General features: G+C 39.0%; 1 protein-coding gene across 2 annotated transcripts; it reads left to right on the top strand.

Moving 5' to 3' along the window:
- The first annotated feature begins 6 nt into the window (after positions 1 to 6).
- On the top strand, positions 7 to 17,288 carry ERI1 (exoribonuclease 1). Of its 2 annotated transcripts, none has more exons than XM_069573153.1 (7): positions 7 to 348; positions 4,385 to 4,563; positions 5,762 to 5,972; positions 10,504 to 10,587; positions 11,922 to 12,031; positions 14,732 to 14,846; positions 16,144 to 17,288. In XM_069573153.1, the coding sequence occupies exons 1-7, from the start codon at positions 241 to 243 to the stop codon at positions 16,384 to 16,386; spliced, it is 1,050 nt and encodes a 349-aa protein (XP_069429254.1). In that variant the 5' UTR covers positions 7 to 240; the 3' UTR covers positions 16,387 to 17,288. The 2 variants fall into 2 exon arrangements, with proteins under 2 accessions (XP_069429254.1, XP_069429255.1); XM_069573154.1 differs by having other exon boundaries at positions 60 to 348; positions 4,370 to 4,563.
- The last annotated feature ends 9,825 nt before the right edge of the window (positions 17,289 to 27,113 follow it).

The raw sequence follows: 27,113 nt of genomic DNA on the forward strand, positions 1-27,113 counted from the left end.
TCTCCAGCCCCCGTCAACGGAAGCCCTCGCGTTCCGGGCGCCGCTCACTGCGCCTGCGCGGCGTCTGGACGCTTCACGTTCCCGGAAGTGGGAGGTGCCCGCTGGAGTTTGTGTGGTCGCCGCCGCGGGAACGCGAGCCCGGTAATTTTTCAACCGGGAAAGACGAGGTTTTCGGGCTTGGCCTGGTGAGACTGAGGGAGTGGAGGGCTCCAGCAGCTCTCTTCTGACGTGACACGCGACATGGAGGATGAGCAGACCCTCCAGCCTGGCGACGAGGCCGTGGCTCCCGCGCGGCGCGCGTCTCCTGGGTCGGAGTGCGGGGATGAAGCCCAGCGTCCGAATCCTGAGGTGAGAATCCCCCCGCGCGCCCCTGAATTAAGAGGGTTTCCTGCGGGAACCGCAGCCCGTGCGCCCTGGGACCCTAGCCCCGGCCACCTTCCCTGGCCTCAACTCCGGGAGCCGTTCTCTGGGGGTCGTTGTCATTGAGCCCTTTCTAGTCCCAGGTACCGTCTGGAAGTAAGTCAACAGCCAGACGAACTGAGGTTTTAGACGTTCTGAGTGGGAATTCTGCTCTAAACTTTCTGAGTTAACAATCGGTTACACTTTGCTATCGTCATTCCGGGTAGCCCTAGTCTGTAATTGGCAGTTTATGTTTGTAGAAATCTCACCCTAGCTCTAAGTGTATCACTCCTTAAGACCTTTAAGGCCATCTCCCAGCCTTGGCAGAAGGTAACTGTGCCTGTTGGCTGGAACTTCGTCTCTGGTTTTTGGACCATTTTACTCCTGCTTCGTATAAACATAATGTATGAATGATGTTGTTAATGATTTTGACAGCTCAGTGGTAGATCCTACGGGTGACAGAGTTGTAAAGACGGTCTTAAAACGTCTTTAATCATCTTCTTTAATAGGTATAATTATTGTTGACTAGCTGCAGACTGTAAATAATACCAAAACTGGTCATTTTCTATTAATAATATACAAATACTGAGTGCCTCGTAGTGTGGGTAGTTGAAGGAGGCGTCCAGACTTTTGCTCTTTCCACCTACAGCCAATTCTCCACATAGCAGCTGGAATAATCTTCAGTAACATGAATCTGACTGGGTTTCTCCCCTCCTGAATCTTCAGTTTGCTGGCCCCAGGACTTGGCTCCTTCCTTCATTGTTAGCTGTACCTCCTCCCTTTTGCTCTCAGTGGCCACCATCCTTGGTGTTACGGTGGGTGGTCTTTCTTGTTAAAGGTCTTTTATGTGCTTTCTTTGCCCTGAGTCTTTGAACAGTTATCTGGTTCACCTTACGATGCTGCTTTCAAAGAGGTCTCCATATCTCTTCTCTCTAAAGAACCATTTCTACTCCACCATCCTTCTTCAGTTTAAGATACTGTCAATAACATTGTCATATGAGTTGGTACAAAAATAATTTTTTAAAGTTTATGTTTAATGAGAGTAGCATGATTGAATGCACTTTATTTAAATGTCTTAAAACTTTGAGCTAAAAAGAAAACAAACAAACTTTGAGCTATTAGTGACTCAAGGCCTGAATCTGTGTTCCTGGTTGGTTTTAGTGACTCATATTTGTTAAAAACCTGTTGTTGGATGCTTTTAATAAATGATGATAAAGTCCTTTTGTTTTCAGGCTTAAGTAAGCAAGTTTGGATTTCAGCTAAGTAAAATTTCATTATCCCTTATATCAACAAAAGTGTTTTCATAATTGAATAGGTTTTTAATGAAGTAGCTTCAAATTTCATCAGAACTCTTCTTTGGGAAGGATTTTAATCAAGTTTAATTCTGCTTTTAATTTCTTTAATGTGTAGATTCAGAGGCTTTTTTAAAAAAAAAATAGGTAATGTGCAGGGGTGTTTTGGGCAATAAAATAATGGAAATGTTTCCAAAACATCTATTTCCTAAATGTTCTTGCCACAGAAAAGGTTTCTTTTGATCATGGTTGCTTCCATATTGTAAAGATTCTCTCATTTGAGATAACATAACCTATGTAACCATTTACTGGGACATGTGAAAATTGCAAAATGTCACAGTATCATGAAGTTGAATATTCCTTCCTATACGGTGGAGTCTGTCCTTACTTTGCTCATTGTATGGCTGATACTTTATGGCATTGGACAGATGGACTCAGACATTGGGGAGGGTGCCATTGTCAATCCGTGTATTACGTGGTAAACTAACCTTGTGTTTTTGTAGATTAATAATACATATAGGGTTTTAAATACTTTCTCTGCTTCTTAGTGGATTGTCTTGAATAACTTTCTTTGGAAGTTTGTGTAGACTGAAATTTGTGAGAACTGCACCTTGACCGTGTCCTGAACTTCACTGAAGGAGGAGGACTAGAGTTGGACCCAGGGGAGGAGACAAAACTTTCCTTATTGAAATCATGATTTATAACATATTTAGAAGAGGCCTGTTACATGTGGGTAATTTTTATAACTACAGTTCTAGATAAAAATGAAGCATGTGAGTAAGGGAGAAGACTTAACCAAAGAGAAAAGTCATTTAAATTGACTGAGACATCTGTTTTGGTAGGCAAACTGTTGTTCAGTGTAGAACCTAAATTTTAACCTGATTGAAGACGGAGTTTAAAATTCACTGTAAGTATAAAGACAAAGGATGAATTAGGAATCCTGATTATATTCTAATGATAAAGTAGCTAAGCATTGCAAAATTTATTATTGAAAGCAAATTATTTTCTTTACCTTTAGTCAAAGATCTGTGAAATAAGGTTTCTAAAACATTTGTTATCAAGTAACTTCAATATAATTACTCTTCACTCTGCAGACAGTTCATACATTGGAATTCCTGACCTCTTCCTCAGAGGAGATGGGAGTATTTCTAGCACTGTCTGCTAAACGTGTGTTACATTAAATGGAGAGCTAAGAGTGAGAAATAGTCCCTGAGTCATCAGGATTGGTTCTGACTCGGAGACTGTGGCCTTTCCATGGTTATCCTTCCTTAATGTGTAATTAAAGTTCCCGTGGGGACAGTATGGTAAACTATAACTAACAAGTTTTGTATAGATTGCTAGTAAACTCCAAAGTATTTTTGAAAATTCTGGAACATACCTAATATTTATGACATTGCATGTGGAAAATAACTTGTAAATGAATCTTTGGAGCTTAATATTTTAGTAATTTGGGGGTTACCTGTGGCGTGATTAGAGTTGAATTATGTCTTTCTCAACTTGAATTTTAATTTAAGAAAGGAAGAACAATTTATAATGTAGTAGGGATTGGGGGCAGGAGGAGAAGGGGACGACAGAGGATGAGATGGCTGGATGGCATCACTGACTCGATGAACATGAATCTGAGTGAACTCCGGGAGTTGGTGATGGACAGGGAGGCCTGGCGTGCTGCGATTCATGGGGTCGCAAAGAGTCGGACACGACTGAGCGACTGAACTGAACTGAACTATAGTTCTCCTGAATATCCCCTCTGTGTGTGTGTGTGTGTGTGTGTGTAACTTTTGGAAATTGTGTGTTTTGAAACAATGTGTTTTCATCTTTGCTTTGGGTAATAACATGTTTTGGATTAGATTTCTGGCCATTTTATTTTTATATTGGCCAGTTTCTGTTAACTTTGTGAAACGAAGTCAGGCTAAAAATTCTCAGGAAGACACTCATTTATACGTGTTAAATGTTGTGAAAGTTTATTTAAAAAATGGTTCATTTGTAAATTTTAAAATATTGTTTGTGAAAAGGTCTAACCTTCAGTCTGTGATGGTAATGTTTATTGATAGCAATGGTAAGTATGGATTTTTCCATTTTGGTGATGCCAGTGGTGAAGAACTGCCTGCCAGCACAAGAGTTGTGGGTTCAATCCCTGGGTCAAGAAGATCGCCTGAAGAAGGGAATGGTAACCCATTCCAGTTTTCTTGCCTGGAACATTCCATGTAGATAGAGGAGCCTGGTAGGCTACAGTTCATGGGGTTGTGAAGTGTCAGATACCACTGAGCAACTAAGCACATGGTGTGTGTGGCATTGGAAACCTGATATACTTGATTTCATTTAATCCTTATAATGATGTCTCTCACCTACTATTTATCATTACCAATACCAAATACCATTTGAGATACTTATTATTATATCTTGAAGGTCAGAGGCTAATAAATAATTACCCAAGGTTATGCAACTAGTAAATAATCAGCTGGGGGCTCTGTCCTGAGGTTATTCTGACTCCAACACCAGGGCTCTTTTTACTTAGCTTCTTTTCCTGTATGGAACCTCGTGACTCAGAAGAGAGCAGGGTAAATTGTTCTGGAAACACAACTTTCTTCTTCCTATGCCCTTTTATTGGACATACAGTACAAAGAGGCCTTAATCTTTAAGATGCTTATACTAACTGTAAACTCTATATATACCCATAGTTTATTTTTTTGTAGAAAAAGCAACGGTGTAGACTTGATGGCCAAGAAACAAAAGCATCTACGTTGATTACCTCCAGTGCAAATGATTTCAGTGACCCAGTTTACAAAGAGATTGCGATTACGAATGGTTGCATTAACAGAATGAGTAAGGAAGAGCTCAGAGCCAAACTTTCAGAATTCAAGCTTGAAACCAGGTAACTAAAAATAACTTTCAAATTGCAAAAGTAGTACACGTTCATCCTAGAAAAGCTTGAAAACACTGACAGAAATCATCTGTAATGATTAGTTATCAGCTGATTAGTTATCAGGATTTTTCATGGGTAAGATTCCTTTTCAGTGGTAATTTCAAAAGGAAAACAAAAGATTTCTAACAGTCACTAATTGGTGATGTAACCAAAATGTCTTCCTTGTCACTTCCCATTAGTTACAGTTTTTAGATCCTCTTATTTTTACTACCATTTTCTATTTGCTAGCTCCTCTAGGACTCAACCAAGTTATCTGATGAACCAGTGTGACTGCCTTTGCCCACCATAGTTATCTGTTTAGAACAATCTTGTCCCACCTTCTGTTTGTGGAACATATATTTTAAAAATAACTGTAGGAACTTCCCTGGCAGTCCAGTGGTTAAGACTCTAAGCTTCCACTGCAAGTTCAGTTTCTGGTTGGGGAACTTTGATACTGCATGCCACGCAGCATGGCCAAAAAAAAAAAATCTGTAAAACTAAATCTCCTAAATCATATTTTACCCATGGTAAATTAGAAATCTAATTCGAGTTAAGAATCTATTGACTGTGGCAGTGTTCTCCTGGACATGGTTTATTTTAGGATGTCTCCTAAATGAATTTTCCTAGTTAAATAGCTAAGGGGCATTCAACTTTATATAGTAGTCTCATGATACTTTTAAATTCACATGGATTTTTTTTTTTTTTAGTTATCTAACTTAAAAAAGCCAAAGCAAGGAAAGAGCATAATAAATTTAATTTGCCTGAATTTTTATATTCTGAAATTTGTGTTTGGTCAGTAGAATAATTCAGTATTAATTTCAGGTTTTGTATCCTGTATGTTATCTTATTATATAAGGCAACAGGGCTAGGTAGGCGGTGTATGCCAGCAACGCTTCTGGTGTGAAAGACCAACATATAGTTTATATACTGTACAACAAAAATGAAAAATTACATGTGAATGAAAATATTGATGCCATATTAGATGCTCTGTTTTAATTAGTTGGCTGCTGACTTAGCTCTGATTCCTGCTTTCTTTACCTTCATTTTGGCTAACATTTGCTAAATTAGGCTGTGACTATCAGTGTTCAACCCAGTGCCAGCAAGTAGGAGTTCACATTCTTGTCTGTAAAATTCACCTGAGAGTTCATTTTATTCTTATTTTCAATAGAGGTGTAAAGGATGTACTAAAGAAGAGACTGAAAAACTATTACAAGAAGCAGAAGCTGATGTTGAAAGAAAGCAATTGTGCTGACAGTTACTACGATTACATTTGTATTATTGATTTTGAAGCCACTTGTGAAGAGGGAAACCCACCTGAGTTCATACATGAAATAATTGAATTTCCTGTTGTTTTACTGAATACTCATACCTTAGAAATAGTAAGTGAATTGTTATATTTTAATTTTTGTTTTAGCAGCAGCTGTTCTGGGGTTGACTAGTAAGGTGGAGGATTCCATTTGCTGATTTAGTTAGTGTTCTAAAGAGGGGGTGTTTGCTCTGGATTCATCCTTAATAGATGGGCTATAATAATTCCAGAGTCTGCTGCTCTCCTTTTCCAGTAGCTTAAAAAAACACAAAACCCCCTGATGCCTAGCCCTTGTCCCAAAGATTAGTTGTTCTGTGGTGGGGCCCCTAGTATCAGCTTTTTTTTTTTTTTTTTCCTTTAAAGCTCAGTTGGTATGTAGTCAAGGTTGAGAACTACTGCAGTAGACTACTGTATACTCTGATCTATAAAAATGCTAAGGTACAGAAATTACCTTTCAACTTAAAACTAGTTCGCTTTCTGATGAAAAGTTTATGGGTGAAGCAACTCTTGTAACCTTGGCTTTTAAGCCATGTGACATACATTCATTGTTAGCTCAGGAGCTCAACAGGATCCCTCCAAATAAATGCCATTTGCCTTGTAAAATCTGACCAAGGATTGTAACAGCTCATCTATACAGAGGTACCACTTTTGTGGTTTCCCCAGTTGCCACACACTGGGAATAAATATAAAAAGGCTTTGTGCATTAAAATACACAGCATTTTTTCCTTTGTGCCATTGGAAGCCTCTTTGGTTATAGTCTTAATCAGTCCATTTAAATAATTCCTTGTCCAAAGCAGATTAAAGGTCAGTAAATTAAAAGAAGGCTTCCCTGGTAGCTGAGCTGGTAAAGAATCCACCTGCAATGCAGGAGACCCTAGTTTGATTCTTGGGCTGGGAAGATTTGCTAGAGAAGGGAGAGGCTACCCACTCTAGTATTCTTGGGCTTCCCTGGTGGTTTAGCTGGTAAAGAATCTGCCTGCAGTGCAGGAGACCTGGGTTCAATCCCTAGGTTGGGAAGGGATCAATTCTCCAGGTTCAATCCCTGGAGAAGGGAACAGCTACCTACTCCAGTATTCTGGTATAATTAAAAGAAAAACTGACAGCTATGAAAAATCATCTTGCGTAATTCACTAGGTCTTACTTTCTCAGTGATGGATGAGGTGCTTGCCACTCTCCTCCCACATTAGACATGATGATTCATTGCTTTCTACTGTGTTGTTCCCATCACATTGTTGTTATTGTTCAGTCACTCAGTTATGTCCAACTCTGAGACCCCATGGACTGAAGCACACCAGACTTCCTGTCCTTCACTGTCTCCCAGAGTTTGCTCAAACTCATGTCCATTGAATCGGTGAGGCCATCCAACCATCTCATCCTCTGTCATCCCCTTCTCCTCCTGCCTTCAATCTTTCCCAGCATCAGGGTCTTTTCCAATGAGTTTGTTCTTTGCATCAGGTGTTCAAAGTATCGGAGCTTCAGCTTCAGCATCAGTTCTTCCAATGAATATTCAGTATTGATTTACTTTAGAATTGACTGGTTTGATCTCCTTGCAGTCCAGGGGACTTTCAGGAGTCTTGTCTAGCACCACAGTTCAAAAAGATAGATTCTTCAGTGCTCTGCCTTCTTTATGGTCCAACTCTCACATCCATACATGACTACTGGAAAGGACTGTAAGGACCTTTGTTGGCAAAGTGATGTCTCTGCTTTTTAATATGCTGCCTAGGTTTGTCATAGCTTTTCTTCCAAGGAGCAAGTGTTTTTTAATTTCATGGCTGCAATCCCATCACATACAGACTCATCATTTTTCATACCATAAAGAGCCTTAGCTTGATCCCACTTCCCTGACAACTGCCCTGTGTCTTTGTTCCTCTACAGCAGATTTCTTTATAAAAGTTATATACTTGTCTGTCTCTGTTTCCTCCCATTCTCTTAAATCCCCACCACTTGTAGATGTAAGTTATGTATTCCATCCCATCACTCCACTAAAATCACTCCTCAGTGTCATCTTTGACCTTTACCTAAGTCCTGGTGGAACTGACCATTCTCTCCTTGAAACACTTTCTTCAGGAGACTGCCAGTACCCCTCATTGTCCTACGTTTTTGCCAGCCTCACTGGGTTCCCTTTCACAATTTCCTTTGCTGTTTCCTCTTCTTCCAACTTCCTAGTATTGGATAACATAGGTTCAATCCCAGGTCCTCTTCTCTGTATATACTTTCTCCGTTAATGAACTCACCTATCATCTGGTTCCATAGCTCTTAAAAATTCTGTAGAAACTGGTATCTTCTGAATATATATCTCCAACCTCATCCTCTATCCAAAATCCAGGCTGTCACTTAACATCTCTACTTAGACATCTAAACAGCCATCCTAACGTGTCCCAGACTGAATTTACTGTAAACTTGTTTTATCTTCAGCCTTCCCTGGCTTGGGGCCTGGCAACTCAGTCTTTCTGCTTGCTCAGTGCCAAAACGTTGGCATCATCCTTGACTCCTATTCTTCGCATCACACACCTCGGCTATCAGCGGCTCTTGTCTGTTCTGCTTTCAGTGTGTATCCAGAACCAGCCACTTAACTGCCTTGCTATGACTGTAGTTTGAGCCCCATTGATTTCTTCTCTGGGTTTACTGCATTTGTTCACCATTTAACCAGTCTCTGTTTCTGTCTAAGGGCTTTCCTTGATAGCTCAGTTGGTAAAGAATCTGCCTGCAATGCAGGAGACCCCGATTCAATTCCTGGGTCAGGAAGATCTGCAGAAGGGATAGGCTACCTACTCCAGTATACTTGGGCTTCCCTTGTGTTCTTGTTCCCTACAGCCAGTTCTCAGTTTAGTGCCCAGTGAAAGTGAAAGTTGCTCAGTCGTGTCTGACTCTTTGCAACCCCATGGACTATACAGTCCTTGGAATTCTCCAGGCTGGAATACTGGGGTGGGTAGCCTTTTCCTTCTCCAGGGAGTCTTCCCAACCCAGGGATCAAACCTAGGTCTCCTGCATTGCAGGCGGATTCTTTACCAGCTGAGCTATGAGAGAAGCCCCTTTAGTGACCAGAGTGCTCCTTATAAAATATATAGTTTCATTCCTCTGATCACAACCCTTTTATGGCTCCCCATTTAACTCAGAATAAAAGTGATATTCCTTTTACAATCTGGCCTCTAGTTGCCTCTGATTACAGCATGTTGACCTGCTTGCTGCTTCTCAGAAATGCCAGGCATGCTCCACCCCCTCACCTCCCAGAGCTTTAGCTCAAATTCCTTTCCTCCAGAGATCTTCCTGCTAATTTCCTTCCTCCCGCCCATCCTTCCAGGCCTTCCTTAACTCTTGCCTTCTAAATAAAGTCTAACTGGTTCTCTGTTCAGTCTGAACACCCCCAGACAACAGTGTTTCTGATCCCTCTTATCTACTCTTAACTTTTTAAGAATCTTCATCACCTTTTAACTTACTATGTAATTTATTTAAGTAATTATTCAGTATTTGGTCAGTGAATGCATAGTTAGTTCTATGGCATCATTCTGTTACAAATGTTAAATAATACCAGCTTGTAATGGTAAGATATTGCATTTTTTTAAGATTTTCGTATAAAATTATGAGATAAAATCCTGATACTTTAAAGGATAGACTTCATTTATCTAAGAAATCCAAGAAGTAGAATTTTTTCTTTTGAAATATGTCTGATAAGTAAAGGATGTCTCTTAACTTTAGAAGTTCAAATTTTCTTTGCTGTTCTTTTACTCTTTTACAATTATTAACTATTGATAATTCATCTGCTTAATAAACAACTATTTTTTCTTAAAATTTTAATCTTCTATTATAAGGAATTTTCTTTGTCTTTTCCTTCGTAGCTAGCTAATATTAATAATTGCTGCCAATAAATCTTTAAAAGACTTTGAAATTGTCCTTAATTTGAGCAAGTGACTTAGTGTGATCTGGTTTAGGGAAGCAGCATTGGGCTAAAGGAAGAAGCACTTAGATCTGAGCCTGATAATAACAGTTCTGTCCTTACTGAGTTCACAGAGTTGTTGTGAGCACAAAATAAGAATGCAAACCTGAAAACTTCTTCAAGAGGTTAAACATTGCTAAAATAATTAGTGCTATTAATTACCACTCTTTAAACTGCTACATGCCATATTGTTAAATTTTGATTACTCAGAATTCAGTTTAATGAAATCTTAATATAAAAATAAGATCTAATTAGGAGTGAATGAGAGCAGGAATCTGAACTAATTGTAACTGAAAACTGGCATTTCTTAAACATACTTTCTGTTATTTAAAAAGCTCTTAATATCTTCAACTGGAGGTTGCATTAATAGGCTTTACATTTCCAAAACATTATAAGCAAAATCATCAGCATTTTGCTCCTCTGGTTAAAGTTTGGTTTGAAGACTTCAGATACTTGTTCTATCTTAAACGTTTGTAAAGTGTGAAACATAATTTTTTCATTAAAAAATTAGAGTAATTTGGGAATAGGGCATTATCCTTAAATTGTTAAAACTGTAGTCTCTGCCTTAACCACCTGTAAGGTTACAACCCAGTGTGGCTGATGTTGTCATATATTATTTCATGTATCTTAAGTCATAGAAATACTTCAATTTGCTGTCCTTCTCTTGTAGGAAGATACGTTTCAGCAGTATGTGAGACCAGAGATTAACACCCAACTTTCTGACTTCTGCATCAATCTAACTGGAATTACTCAGGTTATCATTCTGTGTTCCTTTTTCTAGAGTTTGAAGGAAGTTTTGAAATTAGGGATTTATTTCATAAAATTATTGTTGTAAACAATTAAATGTGAGACTTTCCTTTCTTGGTAAAGATCTTTTGCTTTGTAATACTTAGGAAAGCACATTTTATACCTGATAAGATACTTTTCAGCCTTTCCTTTTAAAGTGTTGTAATGATGAATCTAAGCATTTCATTTGTTTGGAGCATTAGTGAAGAAAGAGTTAAGTTACCATGCTGCACTTGGGGATGAAGTTTTAAAATATATCTGTTTACAACCTGATTTTATATATAGTGTAATTTTTTTTAGGTCTCTGATTTTTGGTTGTATTCTAATGTGGCAGGCCCTTTGTCCACTTACTTAGTTGCTGTATTCATTTGTTCAGCAAATATTTGAGGGTGTGCTGTAATATCTGCCGAGCTACAAGGGATACAGAAATAGTCAGGATAGTCTCTCTCCTCAGCTCACTTAGCAATTGTAGGTTGGGGGGACTGACACAAAAAAAACAGTGGTCACAGTATGGTTAGGATTACTGACAGTCAGTGTTTCCTCAGGGTGTCATGGGCCCCCGTAGAAAGACCTTTCTCTGACAAAGGGAATGGAGGACTGTCCTGGGCAAAACTCAAGTTGGTGAGCTTGGGCAGAGTCATGATGGGAAAACAGACGTAAAAGAATGACTGGGCATTTCAGGTGTGAAGGACAGAACTTTTAAGTGGTTCAGGATGGTTCAGGTATCTTATGGGCTGATGAGAAAATGGTCACAAATAAAGCTGAAGTAATAGAGATGAGCTATATCACGAAGGGTCTTATGTGTCCTTTTTGTCTGGAAAGCCTTGGGGAGTGTTTGGAGGATTTTAAGTATGAAAGTGGTGTGATGGATGATTTACATCTTAGGAAGATGGATATAGTATGTTTTGGAAAGATGTGAACTTTGAGATGCAGAGATACTGTAGAGGGCCAGGGCTTTCAGCTAAGAAGAGATTGCCCTTTTCTCCCCTCTGGAGAATCAGGAAGCCACTAGGTTGAGGCCTGAAAAAAGAGAATCCCTGTGGATGATCTTAAATCTTCATTTTGGGACGATTATATACTTCAGTTGAAAGCAGTTCCTAATATTTGGCTATAAACAATTTTTAATCGTCTTACAATTGGAATTTTCAGTGAATCTTAGCCTAAGAAACCACAGAGTTCAAAACATCATAGATAAGACTGTGTCCTGCTCTTTCATGTCCCTCCAGTGTTTGTATGCTGAGTATTTTGTAGGACTGCATGTAACTACCGTGATTTTTATGTATTTTACATTCATATCCTCAGGATCAAGTAGACAAAGCCGATACCTTCCCTCAGGTACTGAAAAAAGTCATTGACTGGATGAAACTGAAGGAATTAGGGACAAAGTATAAATATTCCATATTAACAGATGGGTAAGTATTTAGGAAATTTATCTTAATCTGCTTTTTAAGATTAAAGATATCCTTATTCATCTAACTTTTAGAATAACCACAGAAAATATTATTTCCTGAAGGACCCCCCACAGCAGACAATAATTTTCCTTTCATATCCTTATCCTTAGTTAAATTTTTAAGTCCTAGGGGTGAAAGCTTTTGACTCTATGGATCACAGTAAACTGGAAAATTCTGAAAGGGATGGGAATACCAGACCACCTAACCTCCTCTTGAGAAACCTATATGCAGGTCAGGAAGCAACAGTTAGAATTAGACATGGAACAACAGACTGGTTCCAAATAGGAAAAGGAGTACGTCAAGGCTGTATATTGTCACCCTGCTTATTTAATATGCAGAGTACATCATGAGAAACGCTGGGCTGGAAGAAGCACAAGCTGGAATCAAGATTGCCGGGAGAAATATGTCACCTCAGACATGCAGGTGGCACCACCCTTATGGCAGAAAGTGAAGAGGAACTAAAAAACCCCTTGATGAAAGTGAAAGAGGAGAGTGAAAAAGTTGGCTTAAAGCTCAACATTCAGAAAACGAAGATCATGGCATCTGGTCCCATCACTTCATGGGAAATAGATGGGGAAACAGTGTCAGACTTTATTTTTGGGGGCTCCAAAATCACTGCAGATGGTAATTGCAGCCATGAGATTAAATGACGCTTACTCCTTGGAAGGAAAGTTATGACCAACCTAGATAGCATATTCAAAAGCAGAGACATTACTTTGCCAACAAAGGTCCGTCTAGTCAAGGCTATGGTTTTTCCTGTGGTCATGTATGGATGTCAGGGTTGGCCTGTGAAGAAAGCTGAGTGCAGAAGAATTGATGCTTTTGAACTGTGGTGTTGGAGAAGACTCTTGAGAGTCCCTTGGACTGCAAGGAGATCCAACCAGTCCATCCTAAAGGACATCAGTCCAGGGTGTTCATTGGAAGGACTGATGCTAAAATTGAAACTCCAGTACTTTGGCCACCTCATTGGAAAAGACCCTGATGCTGGGAGGGATTGGGGGCAGGAGGAGACGGGGACGACAGAGGATGAGATGGCTGGATGGCATCACCGACTCAATGGACATGAGTTTGGGTGAACTCCGGGAGTTGGTGATGGACAGGGAAGCTTGGCGTGCTGCAGTTCATGGGGTCGTAAAGAGTCGGACACAACTGAGCAACTGAACTGAACTGAGGGGTCAAAGAGAGGAGCGAAAGAAATAACAGTCTGATCCAGGACTAGAAGAAGATTAAATATTAATATGCAAAATCTAAATGATTTTACTGTTTTTATCACTACACTTCTTGCTCAAAAAAGTCCAAACTCTTCAGTCTGGCTTTCAAGGCTCTCATCTAATCCCACCCTACCTGTGTAGCCTAATCCTTCTGCTGTTTCTCTTTTTCACTCCAGTCAGGCTGACACATGAATCACAGGGTTTTATCCTTCCTCGGTGTATGCATGCAACTTTCCTCTCTGCTGGAAGGTTCCCTTCCTTCACTGTTTACCTCTTTATTACTCAAAGCCTACCTCGTGTTTTACTCCAGACATTATAACTCATGCTGATGTCTCTGTTGAAGTCTTACAACCTCTGCAATAGGTACCATTCATGTTGGCATCTGATTAATATTCTGATATCTAAACTTTATGTGTGTAAGATTTATGTTTGCAAGGAAATTAACAATCCTTTCAGAGCAAGAGGTTTTACAACTTGAGAATCTTCCATATTGCTTACTATAGTGCTGAGCTTGAAACTATGCTTCATAAGCATTAGCTACATGAAAAGTATGGAGATGAGAGCGATTAAAACAGGGATTAAAAATGGAAATTTGTGAAAAACACTGATGAGCCTCTTTAGAAATCTATTACTGGTTTTCAGGATAAATGAGGAGTGTCCCTGCTTAAATACACAGGTGTCTCTGTTATAACATGGTGTGTGCAGTTCGATAAAAACCTTGCATTCTGGGACAGATTGTTCAAAATCTGTGCAATTTTGTAACCAGAGGACTAACAAAACAGTAATTGATATACCTCCAGAAATAGTTTGGACAGTCCAGGCAAGCAGCCTGGGGTCTGTGGAAGTCACCTCAGAGGATGTTACACAGAAGCCAGAGGATCACGGGGGCAGGCACTTAATTTTCTTAAAAGTACTCCACTTGGCTTACGGCAGCTGAGTTAAGAATTTTTCTTTTTTCTTTCTTATTGAAGAGTATGATTTCAACTGCTTCAATTCTGACTCCTGAGGAAAAACTATGTATGAAGCAGCACAATTTCCACATGATACAGTCAGTGATTTGTGTTGTAGAAGCATGTACTGTGGCAGAACAAATTGTGTTCTAACTACTTGATATCATCTGTGTTTCTCTCAAGTATTTTGTGCCTTTGTTTGTAGTTTTTGTTTTATTTCAAAGCATACCCTCAAAGACCTTCCTAATGTGATAAACCTGGCATTAAAAGTAAGCTGGGCAGTTCTTTAGAGTTGTGAAAAAATGCTCAAGAGAATAGAGGGGAAGTTTATTTTTGAGTTATTGTGGGGAAAGAGAAGTTAGTTTTCTGAGCTTGATGTTATGTGTAAATATAAGAAGGATGATGTATAAATAAAAACAAATAGAATGACTTAAGAGCCTCATTTTAAAGAATGGTATAGCATGTATTTAATTCAGTTTTCTTTCCTCTTTTGACTCAAGTTCATGGGATATGAGTAAGTTCTTGAACATTCAGTGCCAGCTAAGCAGGCTCAAATATCCACCTTTTGCCAAAAAGTGGATCAATATTCGAAAGTCATATGGAAACTTTTACAAGGTAAGATTATTGATTATATTGCTCTTGATAAATTTATTATATTTTGCATGTACATAAAGTTGTAATTTACTAGGGACTTTTCACAGAAAAAAATCATATAATTATTACTCAGATTCTAAGTAGTTATATTCATGTGAATTTAGAAAAATAAGCCATCTTCCTCACTCAACCTATTACTCAAACAGGGTAAATGTATATGTATTGTTGTTGTTCAGTTGCTAAGTCGTGTCTGACTTTGTGACCCCATGGGCTGGGCTTCCCTTTCCTTTCTTATCTCCCAAAGTCTGCACAAGCCCATGTCACTGATGATCTTTAGTAACAGAGATTTGAAACTGAAATATATGGCTTGCTTCTGGAACAAACAGTTCATACTGATTTTTAATTTTAGCAAAGTTAATATGTGTGTGTAGTGTGAATTTTTTAAAATACTAAATAATATTGCAGGTCTTAAATAGTCTTCCCCCATGGCCCTTACCAGTACTGGTTCCATTTCTCCCAAACACTTGCAGTTTTTTAAGCTATTTCTTCTCATATTTAATCTTCCTATTTCTAAATTATATATTTATGCTATTTCTTGAGTTTTCAGTCTGAGCTACCTGTTGAGTTCTTGCAGTGGACAGTGAAGATTTAGCTCCAATAAATAGCCACCATTCCTGCCTATCCTTCCCCTCCCTGCATCTTTCTAACTCAGTCACATTAGCTCTGTAATCATTATTCAGTGTTTACATTTCTAATGACTGTGGAGAGTGTTCACAAGTTTCAATCAGATTGTTTGCTTTTTTGGTTGTTGCCTTTTAAGAATTCTTTATACATTCTAGCTGTTAATCCCTTTTCATATATGTGATTTGCAAATATTTTCTTCCATTCTGTGGGCTGCCTTTTCCCTCTGGTGATAGTGTCATTTGATATATAAAAATTATAAATTTTGTCAGTCAATTAAAATAATACATTACAGAAAAATACCATGCAAAACAATTAGTTTGGGTTAAAACAGTAGGGCTTCAACTTAACTGTTCAGAACAATGTATGTCCTTTCATAAATAATTAAGTTACAAAGCTGTAAACTTTTTGTTTTAGGGACTCCATCTGTTTGTATATACTTTTATCTAAAACACTAAGATCATTTTTTTTCTAAGTCTGAGAATTTTATTTGCTTCATTTGATCTAGGAGTATTTGCCCTTTGCCTGAATTTTTACTATCTTGCCTATTACTGTTAATTTTCGGCCTCTTTATTTTCCACTTCATTGAGACTTACAAAATACTAAAGAATTATTCACTGAGCTGTCCATGTTTCAGGTTCCTCGAAGCCAAACTAAGCTGACAATAATGCTTGAAAAACTCGGAATGGATTACGACGGGCGGCCTCACAGTGGTCTTGATGACTCTAAGAACATTGCACGAATAGCAGTTCGAATGCTGCAGGATGGATGTGAACTCCGGGTCAACGAGAAAATGCATGCGGGGCAGCTAATGAGTGTGTCCTCTTCACTACCAATAGAGGGCACTCCAGCACCACAAATGCCACATTCCAGAAAATAACAGCATTTTTGCCCTTTTGCCTGTGGATCATTCGCTGTAACTGGAGCTGCTACAAAGAGGTAGCAGATGAATACCTATTGAATTAGTCCTGCAGTGCAAAATTTAAGCACCTTAAACATTTAAAATCTTATTACAGTAATAGGTATACACATACATATGTGAACAGATTCCGTGGGAGGGCATATTGAATTCCTTGTCACCAGCACTTTTGATATGAGCAGTATTTGTTACACAGTAACAGTTCCTGCTTAGAATTGAATTTTATAATTTAAGGTGTCCAAGATGTGTTTCTTTGGGTTTAAAATGCAAAGGTTTATTGGCTCTCCCCTTGAATGTCATATCTTACTGATGTTAAAATATGTGATGTATTTCTACATTAACGTCATTAGATCAGATCATTTCTTCAAATGCAGAAAAGATCAGAAAGGTGGGCCTTTATCTACTAGCCTTTGGGTTTTAAGAATATCAGAGTCCTTTTGATTTTTGAAGCTTATTTGTGAACATGAGCTGTGAGTGGTAAATTTCATAAAGAACTTAGTAAACATATCTGCCTGTGTTTTTTTGTTTTGTTTTGTTTTTTCTTTAATTTATAACTGGAAGGCTCGTGATAGGTTATAGGGTCTGATTAAAAATTCAGTTACTGATGAGGTCAATGGAAAGTCAAAAGAAAATATCATATAAAGGAATATAAGGGCTACAGCTTGAAGTTTATAATATATAGATAAATCATTGAGGTCTTGGATTTGGTTTTTTGGTTCCTCTCCCTCTTGTGACATATCTGCCCTATTTCTTAAATCTAAGAGACCATGCTTTGAATTAGACTTTCAAGGTCACTACTTAATTTTGCATTTGTATTCAACATTGTGAGTGAGGTTAATAAAGTCGAATAATACTTTCTACCATATCTTATGTTTTTATTGTTAAAAAACTGATTTTACATAGTGAGTGACCACCAAATGTTGAAAAGTTAATTCTTAACTAATTCTGAAAATGAAAATGTATTTATATAGTTGAGAAAGTAAAATTGGATTTCCCACTGTAACTTTCCTGGAACAGTTTCATTAGCACTGCTTCTTTTCATTCACTTCGTAATAGTAATTGTGATGCTACTTTATTTTGATGATTTATACATTGTAATCAAATGAATTTTATAGAGGTCTTCTAACCCTGATGCTTAGGAGGAAAGTAGGCATTTTTCTTGGTATAAGAATTCTCCACAGAATGCTGTAGGTTTTTAACTTAAATGAATTCCTGCCTCTGAGGAATTATAGAGTCAGCATAATAAAGAATAATTAGAGGATAACAGCGGAGAAGGCAATGGCACCCCACTCCAGTACTCTTGCCTTGAAAATCCCATGGACAGAGGAGCCTGGTAGGCTGTTGTCCATGAGGTCGCAAAGAGTCGGAGACGACTAAGCAACTTCCCTTTCACTTTTCACTTTCATGCATTGGAGAAGGAAATGGCAACCCACTCCAGTGTTCTTGCCTGGAGAATCCCAGGGACGGGGGAGCCTGGTGGGCTGCCGTCTATGGGGCCACACAGAGTCGGACACGACTGAAGTGACTTAGCAGAGGATAACAGCACAGTGTATGTGATGCCCTTAGACGTACAGATTATAGTAAAACAAGGACATCTAGGTGTCTTCAGCTTAAACAGTAAATTCTTGAGGCGAAAGGGATATATGCTAAGATTTTTGTTAACCTAACTAACACCATGCAATATACCATGAAGTATTACTGGACGTTTTAAAGCATTTCCTTCAAATGGTTACAGAGGGACTGTGCCAGGGCCAAGTATTAATATTCAGAAACAGCAGTCACCAGCAAGGTGTGGATGCTGGAATGTCCAGTCACACTCCCTAGGCAATTTTTCCACATAGCCACATCACTGTAGAATTCAGATTCATGCCACAGCAAAGTTGGAGTCCTCTCTCACCAACTTTCAGAGGTGCTCACAAGAGCTGAAGTTTGCAAGGGAGAATCTGAGGATAGCAAAGAAATATATTAAATTGCCTCCCTCTCTTGTTTTCAAGTCCAGCTGCTAATCTCTTTGCCTATTTTTCTTTTTCCAAGTATCAACAAGCTCATTTTATATTTCTTTATATATATAGATATATAGATAGATTTCTTTTTAAGACTTTCAACAATATAAGCTGTCAATATCCTTTTAGCTCAACTGAATGTTTTATCTGGTGATGCTTTACTGTCTTGACTCTTTTTAAATTCTATTGAGGAATAATTGACAAATATGTATATATTTAAGTATAAACATGGTGATTTGATACACATTGTGAAATGGTACCAAGATCAAGATAATTGGCATGTACATCACCTCATATAGTTTAGCTTTTTTTCCTTTTTTTGATGGTGAGAATGCTTGAGGTCTTCTCTTGGCAACTTTCAAGTATTCAATACCATATTATTAAGCATGGTCACAATACTATACTTTATGCCTTGGAAATTATTCTTTGTATAACTGAAAATGTGTATCCTTTGACCTACGTTGCCTCATTTCTGCCATCTTCAGCTCTTGACAACCACCATTCTATTGTCTGTTTCTATGAAGTTGGCTGCCTTTTCTTTTTCTAGATTCCACATATAGGTGATACCATAGTGTTTGTTTTCTCCGTCTGACTTATTTCAGTTAAACTTCCAGGTTGATCCACATCGTCTCAAATGGTAGGATTTCCTTCTTTTTTATGGCTCAGTAATATTCCTCTGTGTGTATGTGTGTCTGTGTGTACCCTTTTTTCCCCCCACGGTATTTTTTGAGTTCCCTTTTGACTTCTTTGAGCTCTTAGTTGCTCAGAAGTATATGTGTAGTTTCCAGTTATATGTGAGTTCGCTTATGTGAACTTCCCAGTTTTCCTTCTGTTACTAATTTCTAGTTTTCATACCGTTGCAATCAGAGAAGATACTTGGTATGATTTTAGTTATCTTAAATTTGTTGAGACTTATTTTGTGACTTTACATATGATCTATCCTGAGAATGTTCCTTGTGTGCTTGAGAAGAATATGTACAGGTAATACCTCAGAGATGTGCGGGTTTGGTTTCAGACCACTACAATAAAGTGAGTCGTGAACTTTTTATGTATGTTTACACCATAGTCTACTAAGTGTGCAATAACATTATGTCTAAAAAAATTTAAACATGGTATTGCTAAAAAATACTAGTCATCATCTGAGCCTTCAGTGACTCTTAATCATTTTGTTGGTGGAGGATCTTACCTTGATGTTGATTGCTGACTGACCAGGCTGGTATCTTGAAGGTTGGGGTGGCTGTGACAGTTTCTTAATAAGAGGCAGTAATGAAAGTTTGCCACATCAGTTGACTCACAAATTATTTCTCTGTAGCATGCAGTGCTGTTTGACAGCATTTTATCCACCTTTCAAAACTGGAGTCCTCTCAAATCCTGAAACTGCTTTATCAACTAATTTTATGTAATATTCTTAAATCCTTTGTTGTCATTTCAACTGTCTTCACAGCATCTTTACCAGGAGTAGATTCCATCTCAAGAAACCACTTTCTTCACTCATCCATAAGAAGCAACTTCTTCCCCATTGGTTTTATCATAAAATTTCAGCAATTCACATCTTCAGGCTCCACTCTTAACGCTAGTTCTCTTATTATTCCACCACATCTGCAGTTACTTCCTCTACTGAAGTCTTAAACCTCTCAAAGTCATCCAAGAGGATTGGAATCAACTTACAAACTCCTGTGGATGTTGATACTTTGACCTGTTCCCATGACTCACAAATGTTCTTAGTGGCATCTAGAATGGTGACTCCTTTCCAGAAGGTTTTCCATTGACCCTGCCCAGGTCCATCAGGGGAATCCTCCTCTATCACAACTATAGCCTTCAGTTCAGTTCATTTCACTTGCTCAGTCATGTCAGACTCTTTGCGACCCCATGAACCACAGCACGCCAGGCCTCCCTGTCCATCACCAACTCCTGGAGTTCACCCAAGCTTCTGTCCATTGAGTCAGTGATGCCATCCAATCACCTCATCCTCTGTCTTCCCCTTCTCCTCCTGCCCTTAATCTTTCCCAGCATCAGGTGGCCAAAGTACTGGAGTTTCAGCTTCAGCATCAGTCCTTCCGATGAACACCCAGGACTGATCTCCTTTAGGATGAACTGGTTGGATCTCCTTGCAGTCCAAGGGACTCTCAAGAGCTTCTCTACTTCCACAGTTCAAAAGCATCGATATCTTCGATGCTCAGCTTTCTTTATAGTCCGACTCACATCCATACATGACTACTGGACTAAAGAATGACTTGAAAGTTGAAATAGTCCTTGTTTCATGAGCTTTAGAATGGATGTTATGTTGGTAAACATGAACACAATGTTGAATAATACTGCTATTACTGCATTGGCAATGAGTGGTAATATCTTGAATCTTTCTGAGCAGTAGGTTTCAACAGTGGGTTTAAAATATTCAGGAAACCATGCTGTAAGTGTGTTGTCATCTAGACTTTGTTTTCCATTTATGGAGCACAGACAGAGTAGATTATCGTTCTTGAGGGCCATGGGATTCGGGGGACTGTAAATGAGCATTGGCTTCAACATTAAGTCACCAGCTGCATTTAAGCCTCTAACGAGAGAGTCAGCCTGCCCTTTGAAGCTTTGAAGCCAGGTACTGACTTCTCTCTAGCTATCAAAGTCCTAGACAGCATCATTTTCCAACAGAAGATAGTTTTGTCTACAGAGAAAATCTGTTGTTCAGTGTAGCCACCTGGATTAATTAGCTAGGTCCTCTGGGTGACTTGCTGCAGCTTCTACCTCAGCACTTGTTGCTTTACCTTCCACTTTGATATGGAGACTGCTGCTTTCCTTAAACCTCACGAACCAAGCTCTGCTGGCTTCACACTTTTCCTCACACTAGTCCTCATCCCTCAGCCTTCATAGAATTGAAGAAAGTAAGGGCCTTACTTTGGATTATGCTGTGGCTTAAGGGGATATTGTAGCTTGTTTGATCTATCCATACGACTAAAACTTCATCAGCAGTAGGACTTTCTTAAAATTCATGTGTTCACTGGAGTAGCACTTTTAATTTCCCTCAAGAACTTTTCATTTTCATTCACAACTTGACCATTTGGTGCAAGAGGCCTAGCTTTAGGCCTATCTCTGCCTTTGTCATGCCTTTCTCACCAAGCTTAATCATTTCTAGCTTTTGATTTAAAATGAGAGATGCAGGACTATTCCTGTCATTTGAACACTTAGATGCCATTTTAGGGTTATTAATTGGCCTAATTCAATATTGCTGTGTCTCAGAGACACAGGAGAGGGAGAGAGATGGAAACAGCTGGTCAGCGGAGCAGTCAGAACACAGAACATTTACTAAATTTGCTGTCGTACTGCCCATAACAATTACTATATTAATATCAAAGATCAATGAATATAATATCAACAAATATAATAACAGTGAAAAAGTTTGAAATATTGCAAGAATAACCAAAATATGCCCACAAAATGAGCAAATGCTGTTGGCAAGATAGCACCAATAGATTTGCTTAACACAGGATTGCTACAAACCTTCAGGTTGTAAAAACTGTAGTGTCTGTGAGGCACAATAAAGCAAAATCCAAAAATGAGGTATGCCTGTATTCTGTTGGATAGATTGTTTTATATATATGTGTGTGTGTGTGTGTACATGCTGGGTCTATTTGATCTAAAGTATCATTCAAGTCCATTATTGTTTTATTGATTTTCTGTCTGAATGATCTATACTTTGTTGAAAGTGAGATATTGAAGTCCTCTACTATTATTGCATTGCTGTGTATTTTTGCCTTCAGATCTGTTAATAATTGTTTAATATATTTAGGTGCTTGAGTATTGGGTATGTACATATTTACAATTGTTATATCCTGCTTAAATTAATTCAGACCTGTTTATCATTGTATGGTGACCTTTGTCTTTTGTTACAGCTTTTGAGTTAGTCTGTTTTGTTTGATGTAATTGTGGCTACTCCTGACTTCTGTTTTCTATTCTAATAGGATATCTTATTCCATCCCTTTACTTTCAGCCTATGAGTGTCCTTATAGCGCAAGTGAGTCTCTTATAGTGAGCATATAATTGTCTTATTTTTACATCTATTCAGCTACTCTTTTTATTTGTAAAAAAATCATTTACATTTAGAGTAATTATTGATAGATAACAGCTTACCTCCATATTGTTCTTTGCTTTCGGATTGTTAAGTGAGCCCTTTGTTCCTCTCTCTCTGTTTGTCCTTGTGAGTTGATGACTTTTTGTAGTGGTATGCTTTGGTTCTTTTTATCAGCAACTGATGTCCCAGAAATCATGGGACAGAGTTGTGACTGAGGCCTGGGAGTCGGGCACAAAGCAGTGCCAGCCCTGGTTCAGTATGTGGCAAGGCGTGTGGCATCCACCCGTGGAGAGTGGGGCACCACTGCATCTGGGGCCCTTGGGGGCAGGTCTCACTGAAGTGTGGTCCCAGGAGCAGATGCATTGGGGCCACTCCAGACATTCCTGCTGAAGACTGTGCAGTCCTTGACAGCAAAGGCTGCAGGTGTCCACAGCAGGGAGCTCACTGGGGTTCTCCTGCTCTCCTTTCCCCATCAAGTGATTCCTCTGAGGGCATCCTTCCTGGAGCCGAGATGCTCTGGACTGGGGAATGAGCAGACGCGGCTGAAATGTTTCCTTCACAGTTCTCTTCACTGTCGGCTGTCCCTGCTCTTTGAGCTCTGCACAGGTTTTGCTGCTGCTTTGTTGTAATCCAGATCTTTCTGTGTTTTAAGGAAACATAGCTTTCCCTATTTTTATTGATTTGTTGTTTTTGTGGAGAGAGAAGTGTTAGTGCCTCCTAGCCCTCCAGCTCACTGGTGCTCCCTCCTCACTCGTTTTTAAGTGCTCTGTTGAGTCTCTGCCCCCTTCTCCTGTGTGATAGTCCCTGTATCAGATGGACTTTTGGGGTTTGGGGGTTGAGACTAATTGTGCCTGTTCCGATGAGAGGATCTTAAACATCAAGAGTACAGGTTTTGAATTTTTGTTGTGATCTCCTGTTTTTAAAATACTCAGTACTGCTAATTCTTGCGAGGAAAATGCTTACTCTTAAGCAGTTTTGCTGTTTAGTATTCCAGAAAGTCAACAATATGAGGAATATTTTATTATCAGTTTTTGTTTTCTGTTAATGACATTATTATACTATATACTGCTGCTGCTAAGTCACTTCAGTCGTGCCTGACTCTCTGTGACCCTACAATATTAATATTTATTATTTACAAACACTTTTTTCCTAATCATTAGCTACATTGATTGCCTTGTTCTCCATTTTTCACTTATTGTGACATATTGATATACTGGGTTTCTGCTGTATTACTTTAAATCCAAAACCTTCAGAACCAACTGAGGTGAATAAGGGAGCACTGTATTTTGCCTGTGCTTTGTGTTCTTTAGGTAAAATACTTCAGAACAGTTGCTGTGGGAAAAAAAACTGTTTTCTGAAGTCTTTCATAAAGATAGACCTGTTTAACCTGCCTCCCAGGGGCAGGTTTCTACCTGGGTTGAAGTGAAAAACTATGGGAATAACTAAACTGGTACCTATGAGAAGGGAGACGGTATCTTTGAAGACTAGTTTAAATGGTCATTTTTTTTAAAAGCTCGGACCAGTTGACCTGCTGGCTTTACTACATGTTCATAAATATTACATCCAAAATGATCATGCAAAACACAGTAATATAAAGGCGCGAGAGAGAACTGGTCATAAAGTTACTGAGCAGAGGAAGAAACAGGGTGGTCACGATAACATATGTGTTTGGCATGGGCTGTGGGTAGGGTCACCAGAGAAACTCCAGGCCTCCTGTATAAGCGCACCTGTGTGTGCTGGGGAAGCCTGATAGGATGTACTGCATTTTGAAGGAAGCCTTTCAGTTTCTAAGTTACAGTGAAGGAGTATAAGCTCCTTGAGAGCAGGGACTATGACTTCCACATCTTTGCACAGTGACATCTACAACAGTGTGTGAGTTAAGAAATGTTCCATATGTAACTGAGTCCATTGTTAATAAGTGAATGGTAGCATTAAATAACCTTTTTTCCATAATATGTAGAAGCTTCCTCTTTCTTCTGCACCACAAACTGAACCTGTATTTCAGACTTCCCTGCTCCTACAAACTTCCAAAGCCCATAAACTTATAAAGTGTATTATGGAGTGGGTGTCAGCAAACTACCAATCCCTGGGACAAATGTGGCCCACGGCCTTCAAACTAAGTGTGGTTTTTATATTTTTAAGCGGCTGAAAAAAATCAAAAGGATAAGAGTGTTTGGTAGCCCAAAATTATATGGAATTCAGTTTCAGTTCCTTTAAAGCTTTATTGGTTTATTGGAACTCAGCTAAGATGCTCATTTGTTACATATTACCTGCGACTCCTTTTGTCCTGCAATAGTGGGATTGAGTAGTTGCAGCAGAGACCACCTGACCAGCCAGGATGAGACTCACTGTCTAGCCCTTTGCAGAAGCAATATGTAAGTTCCATCAATAAATGAGGAGTCAACTGTGGTGAGTGATAGCCTAGAGCTGAGTGTTCAGATATAATAAGAATCCTGATTTTGAACACTGTGAAAGCATGTTAATCCATTGTTCAGCATGAAGCCTATAGGCTGCACAGTTATCACCTCCATTTTACAGATGGAAAAATTGAGGTACAGAGAGGTTGACCTGCCAAAGTTTAAGTAGTGGGAGTTTCAGACTTGGGGAGTCTGCCTTGAGCCTTTGCACTGTACCCTTTTTCTGTGGCACCTCCCCTTACATATTTCAGCTCCTTTGATGTTCTACGAACAACTAGGTAGTCCTACACCGCACGAACATCTTCCTGTTAGAGTTTTTCTTTTATTTTTTTGGCTGTACTGTGTGGCATGTGGAATCTTAGTTCCCCAACCAGGGATGGAACCTATGTGCCCTGTAGTAGAAGTGCAGTCTTAACCACTGGACCCCTGGGGGAATCCCCCTGCTGCAGTTTAAATTAGATATTTCCAGTGTCTGATTGTACTAAATATTACATATCAGGAAGGCATTTGATGTTCATTCTTTGGATGGAACAAACATACAAAATATTGTTAATTTCATAGATGACAAAGCTTTCAAGGCTTGTCAGGGATGGGGGTCAGTGAGGAAGGGTAAAGATTTATGTTGACCATTTTTCCTTTTGTTCTCAAGGCAAAGTGTATGATGAGTCTGTAATGAGACATAATGGTTAAAGGGCTTAAGCTTGGCTGATGAGGGGACTGAAGGTAGAGGTGGTGGTTTTATGGATTCTGTATCAAGACTTGCATAAGAGACTGATGATTCTGAGGCTTTAAGCTAGATCTGCTTTTGGACTTCTGAGTGAGAATTCTCAAGGAAAATTTACTTAGATTTCTTTAGAGTGAATACTAGTCAATCCTCTCATCATATAGTATGATTCTTTAGGGTCATTAAGTCATGCAGTATGATTTTTTAGGATGAATACCAATAAATCATGTAGTATGATCAAGTGGGGGATACCAATCCTTTTTCCCCCTGTTGAATAAGAAGGCATAGGAGAAAGCATTTGATTTCCCATCTAGGTGGTGATGGCAGATGGGTTAGAGGTTGGACCTTTTGCATATGTCCATTCTTGCTGACCCTGCTCCTCCCAGTATCAGCCTACTTTCCCTTTGTATTATTTTTGTCAATGGGACCATGATTATCACAGTCACATAGGCTTAAAACTTTGGAATTACTTGTGGTCCCTCTCCCCTTTTATCAAATTGTCCTTTGATTATTTTCCAGTCACAGTATCCTTACTGCAGTCTCCATTTCCATCCTAGCTTCTCAGACTTTTGCTAAAATTGAACTGACTCTTCTCTTTTCCTACATTCTACTGTCATTAAAGAAAAAAAAAAAAAAGCTCCCTAAAATGTCTCTCACTAATCTCAGAAACCTTCACGTTTCTCATGGTGCAAGAGCTAGCTCTTGGTTGGCATTTAAGACACTCCACAGTCTGGTTTTTAGCTACCTTGCGACATTTATAGTAGCTATCTGCTCTGGGCTAAACAGTCTGCCACTCACCGTCATAGCTGCATCACAGCTCTTTTTGTTAAGACCCAATTTGATTTCAGTTTTCTTCCCAGACCACCCTGACCTTTGGCAATAACTACTTCTATTTGTTCACTTTAGTTTTGTCATAGTCACTGGATCCTTAATTTGTGCTACATGGAGCCATGTTTATCTCAGTGTTTTTTCTGTTTCATAAGGGATGCTCAATTAAAAATAATGGTGGTAATGAGGACCTTTTCCTAAAACTGCAGAGTAAAGAGCTTAAGTCTTGACTCAGTTCAGTTCAGTCGCTCAGTCATGTCTGACTCTTTGTGACCCCCTGGACTGGTGCACACCAGGCCTCCCTGTCTTGATTAGTCTCTGGTCCAAAAGGAGTTATTGCTTGGGCAGAGTTACAGAGTTCCTCTTACAGTGTTCCATTAATCAGCTTTTAGAGAAGAAATGTTTAATTCCTGTCTATGCATGACTTTCCCTCTAGGTGCCAGGAAAAGCAAGCAAATGCAAAGTTGCTCAGTCTGTGCACTGCTGATAAACATCTGCTCCAACCACCCTTGGCCTTGAAAAGGTCATTGCTAACCTTTCTTCTGTCTAGAACAGTGATTTGCAAACTTTATTTGCCCAAATACTCCCTAATAGTTTCTTAGAAATCATCTTAAAAGGAAATTGTTCTTTTCTATATTTAAAGCTGTTCCTAA

Source organism: Ovis canadensis, chromosome 26 (assembly GCF_042477335.2).
Source record: "Ovis canadensis isolate MfBH-ARS-UI-01 breed Bighorn chromosome 26, ARS-UI_OviCan_v2, whole genome shotgun sequence".
NCBI classification, from domain to species: Eukaryota; Metazoa; Chordata; class Mammalia; order Artiodactyla; family Bovidae; genus Ovis; species Ovis canadensis.

Excerpts from the sequence above, each read along its gene's own strand:
- ERI1 (XM_069573153.1), top strand. The coding sequence starts at position 241 with ATGGAGGATGAGCAGACCCTCCAGCCTGGCGACGAGGCCGTGGCTCCC. Across the intron at positions 349-4,384 it reads CCCAGCGTCCGAATCCTGAG|AAAAAGCAACGGTGTAGACT; the intron begins GTGAGAATCCCC and ends ATTTTTTTGTAG. Across the intron at positions 10,588-11,921 it reads ATCTAACTGGAATTACTCAG|GATCAAGTAGACAAAGCCGA; the intron begins GTTATCATTCTG and ends TCATATCCTCAG.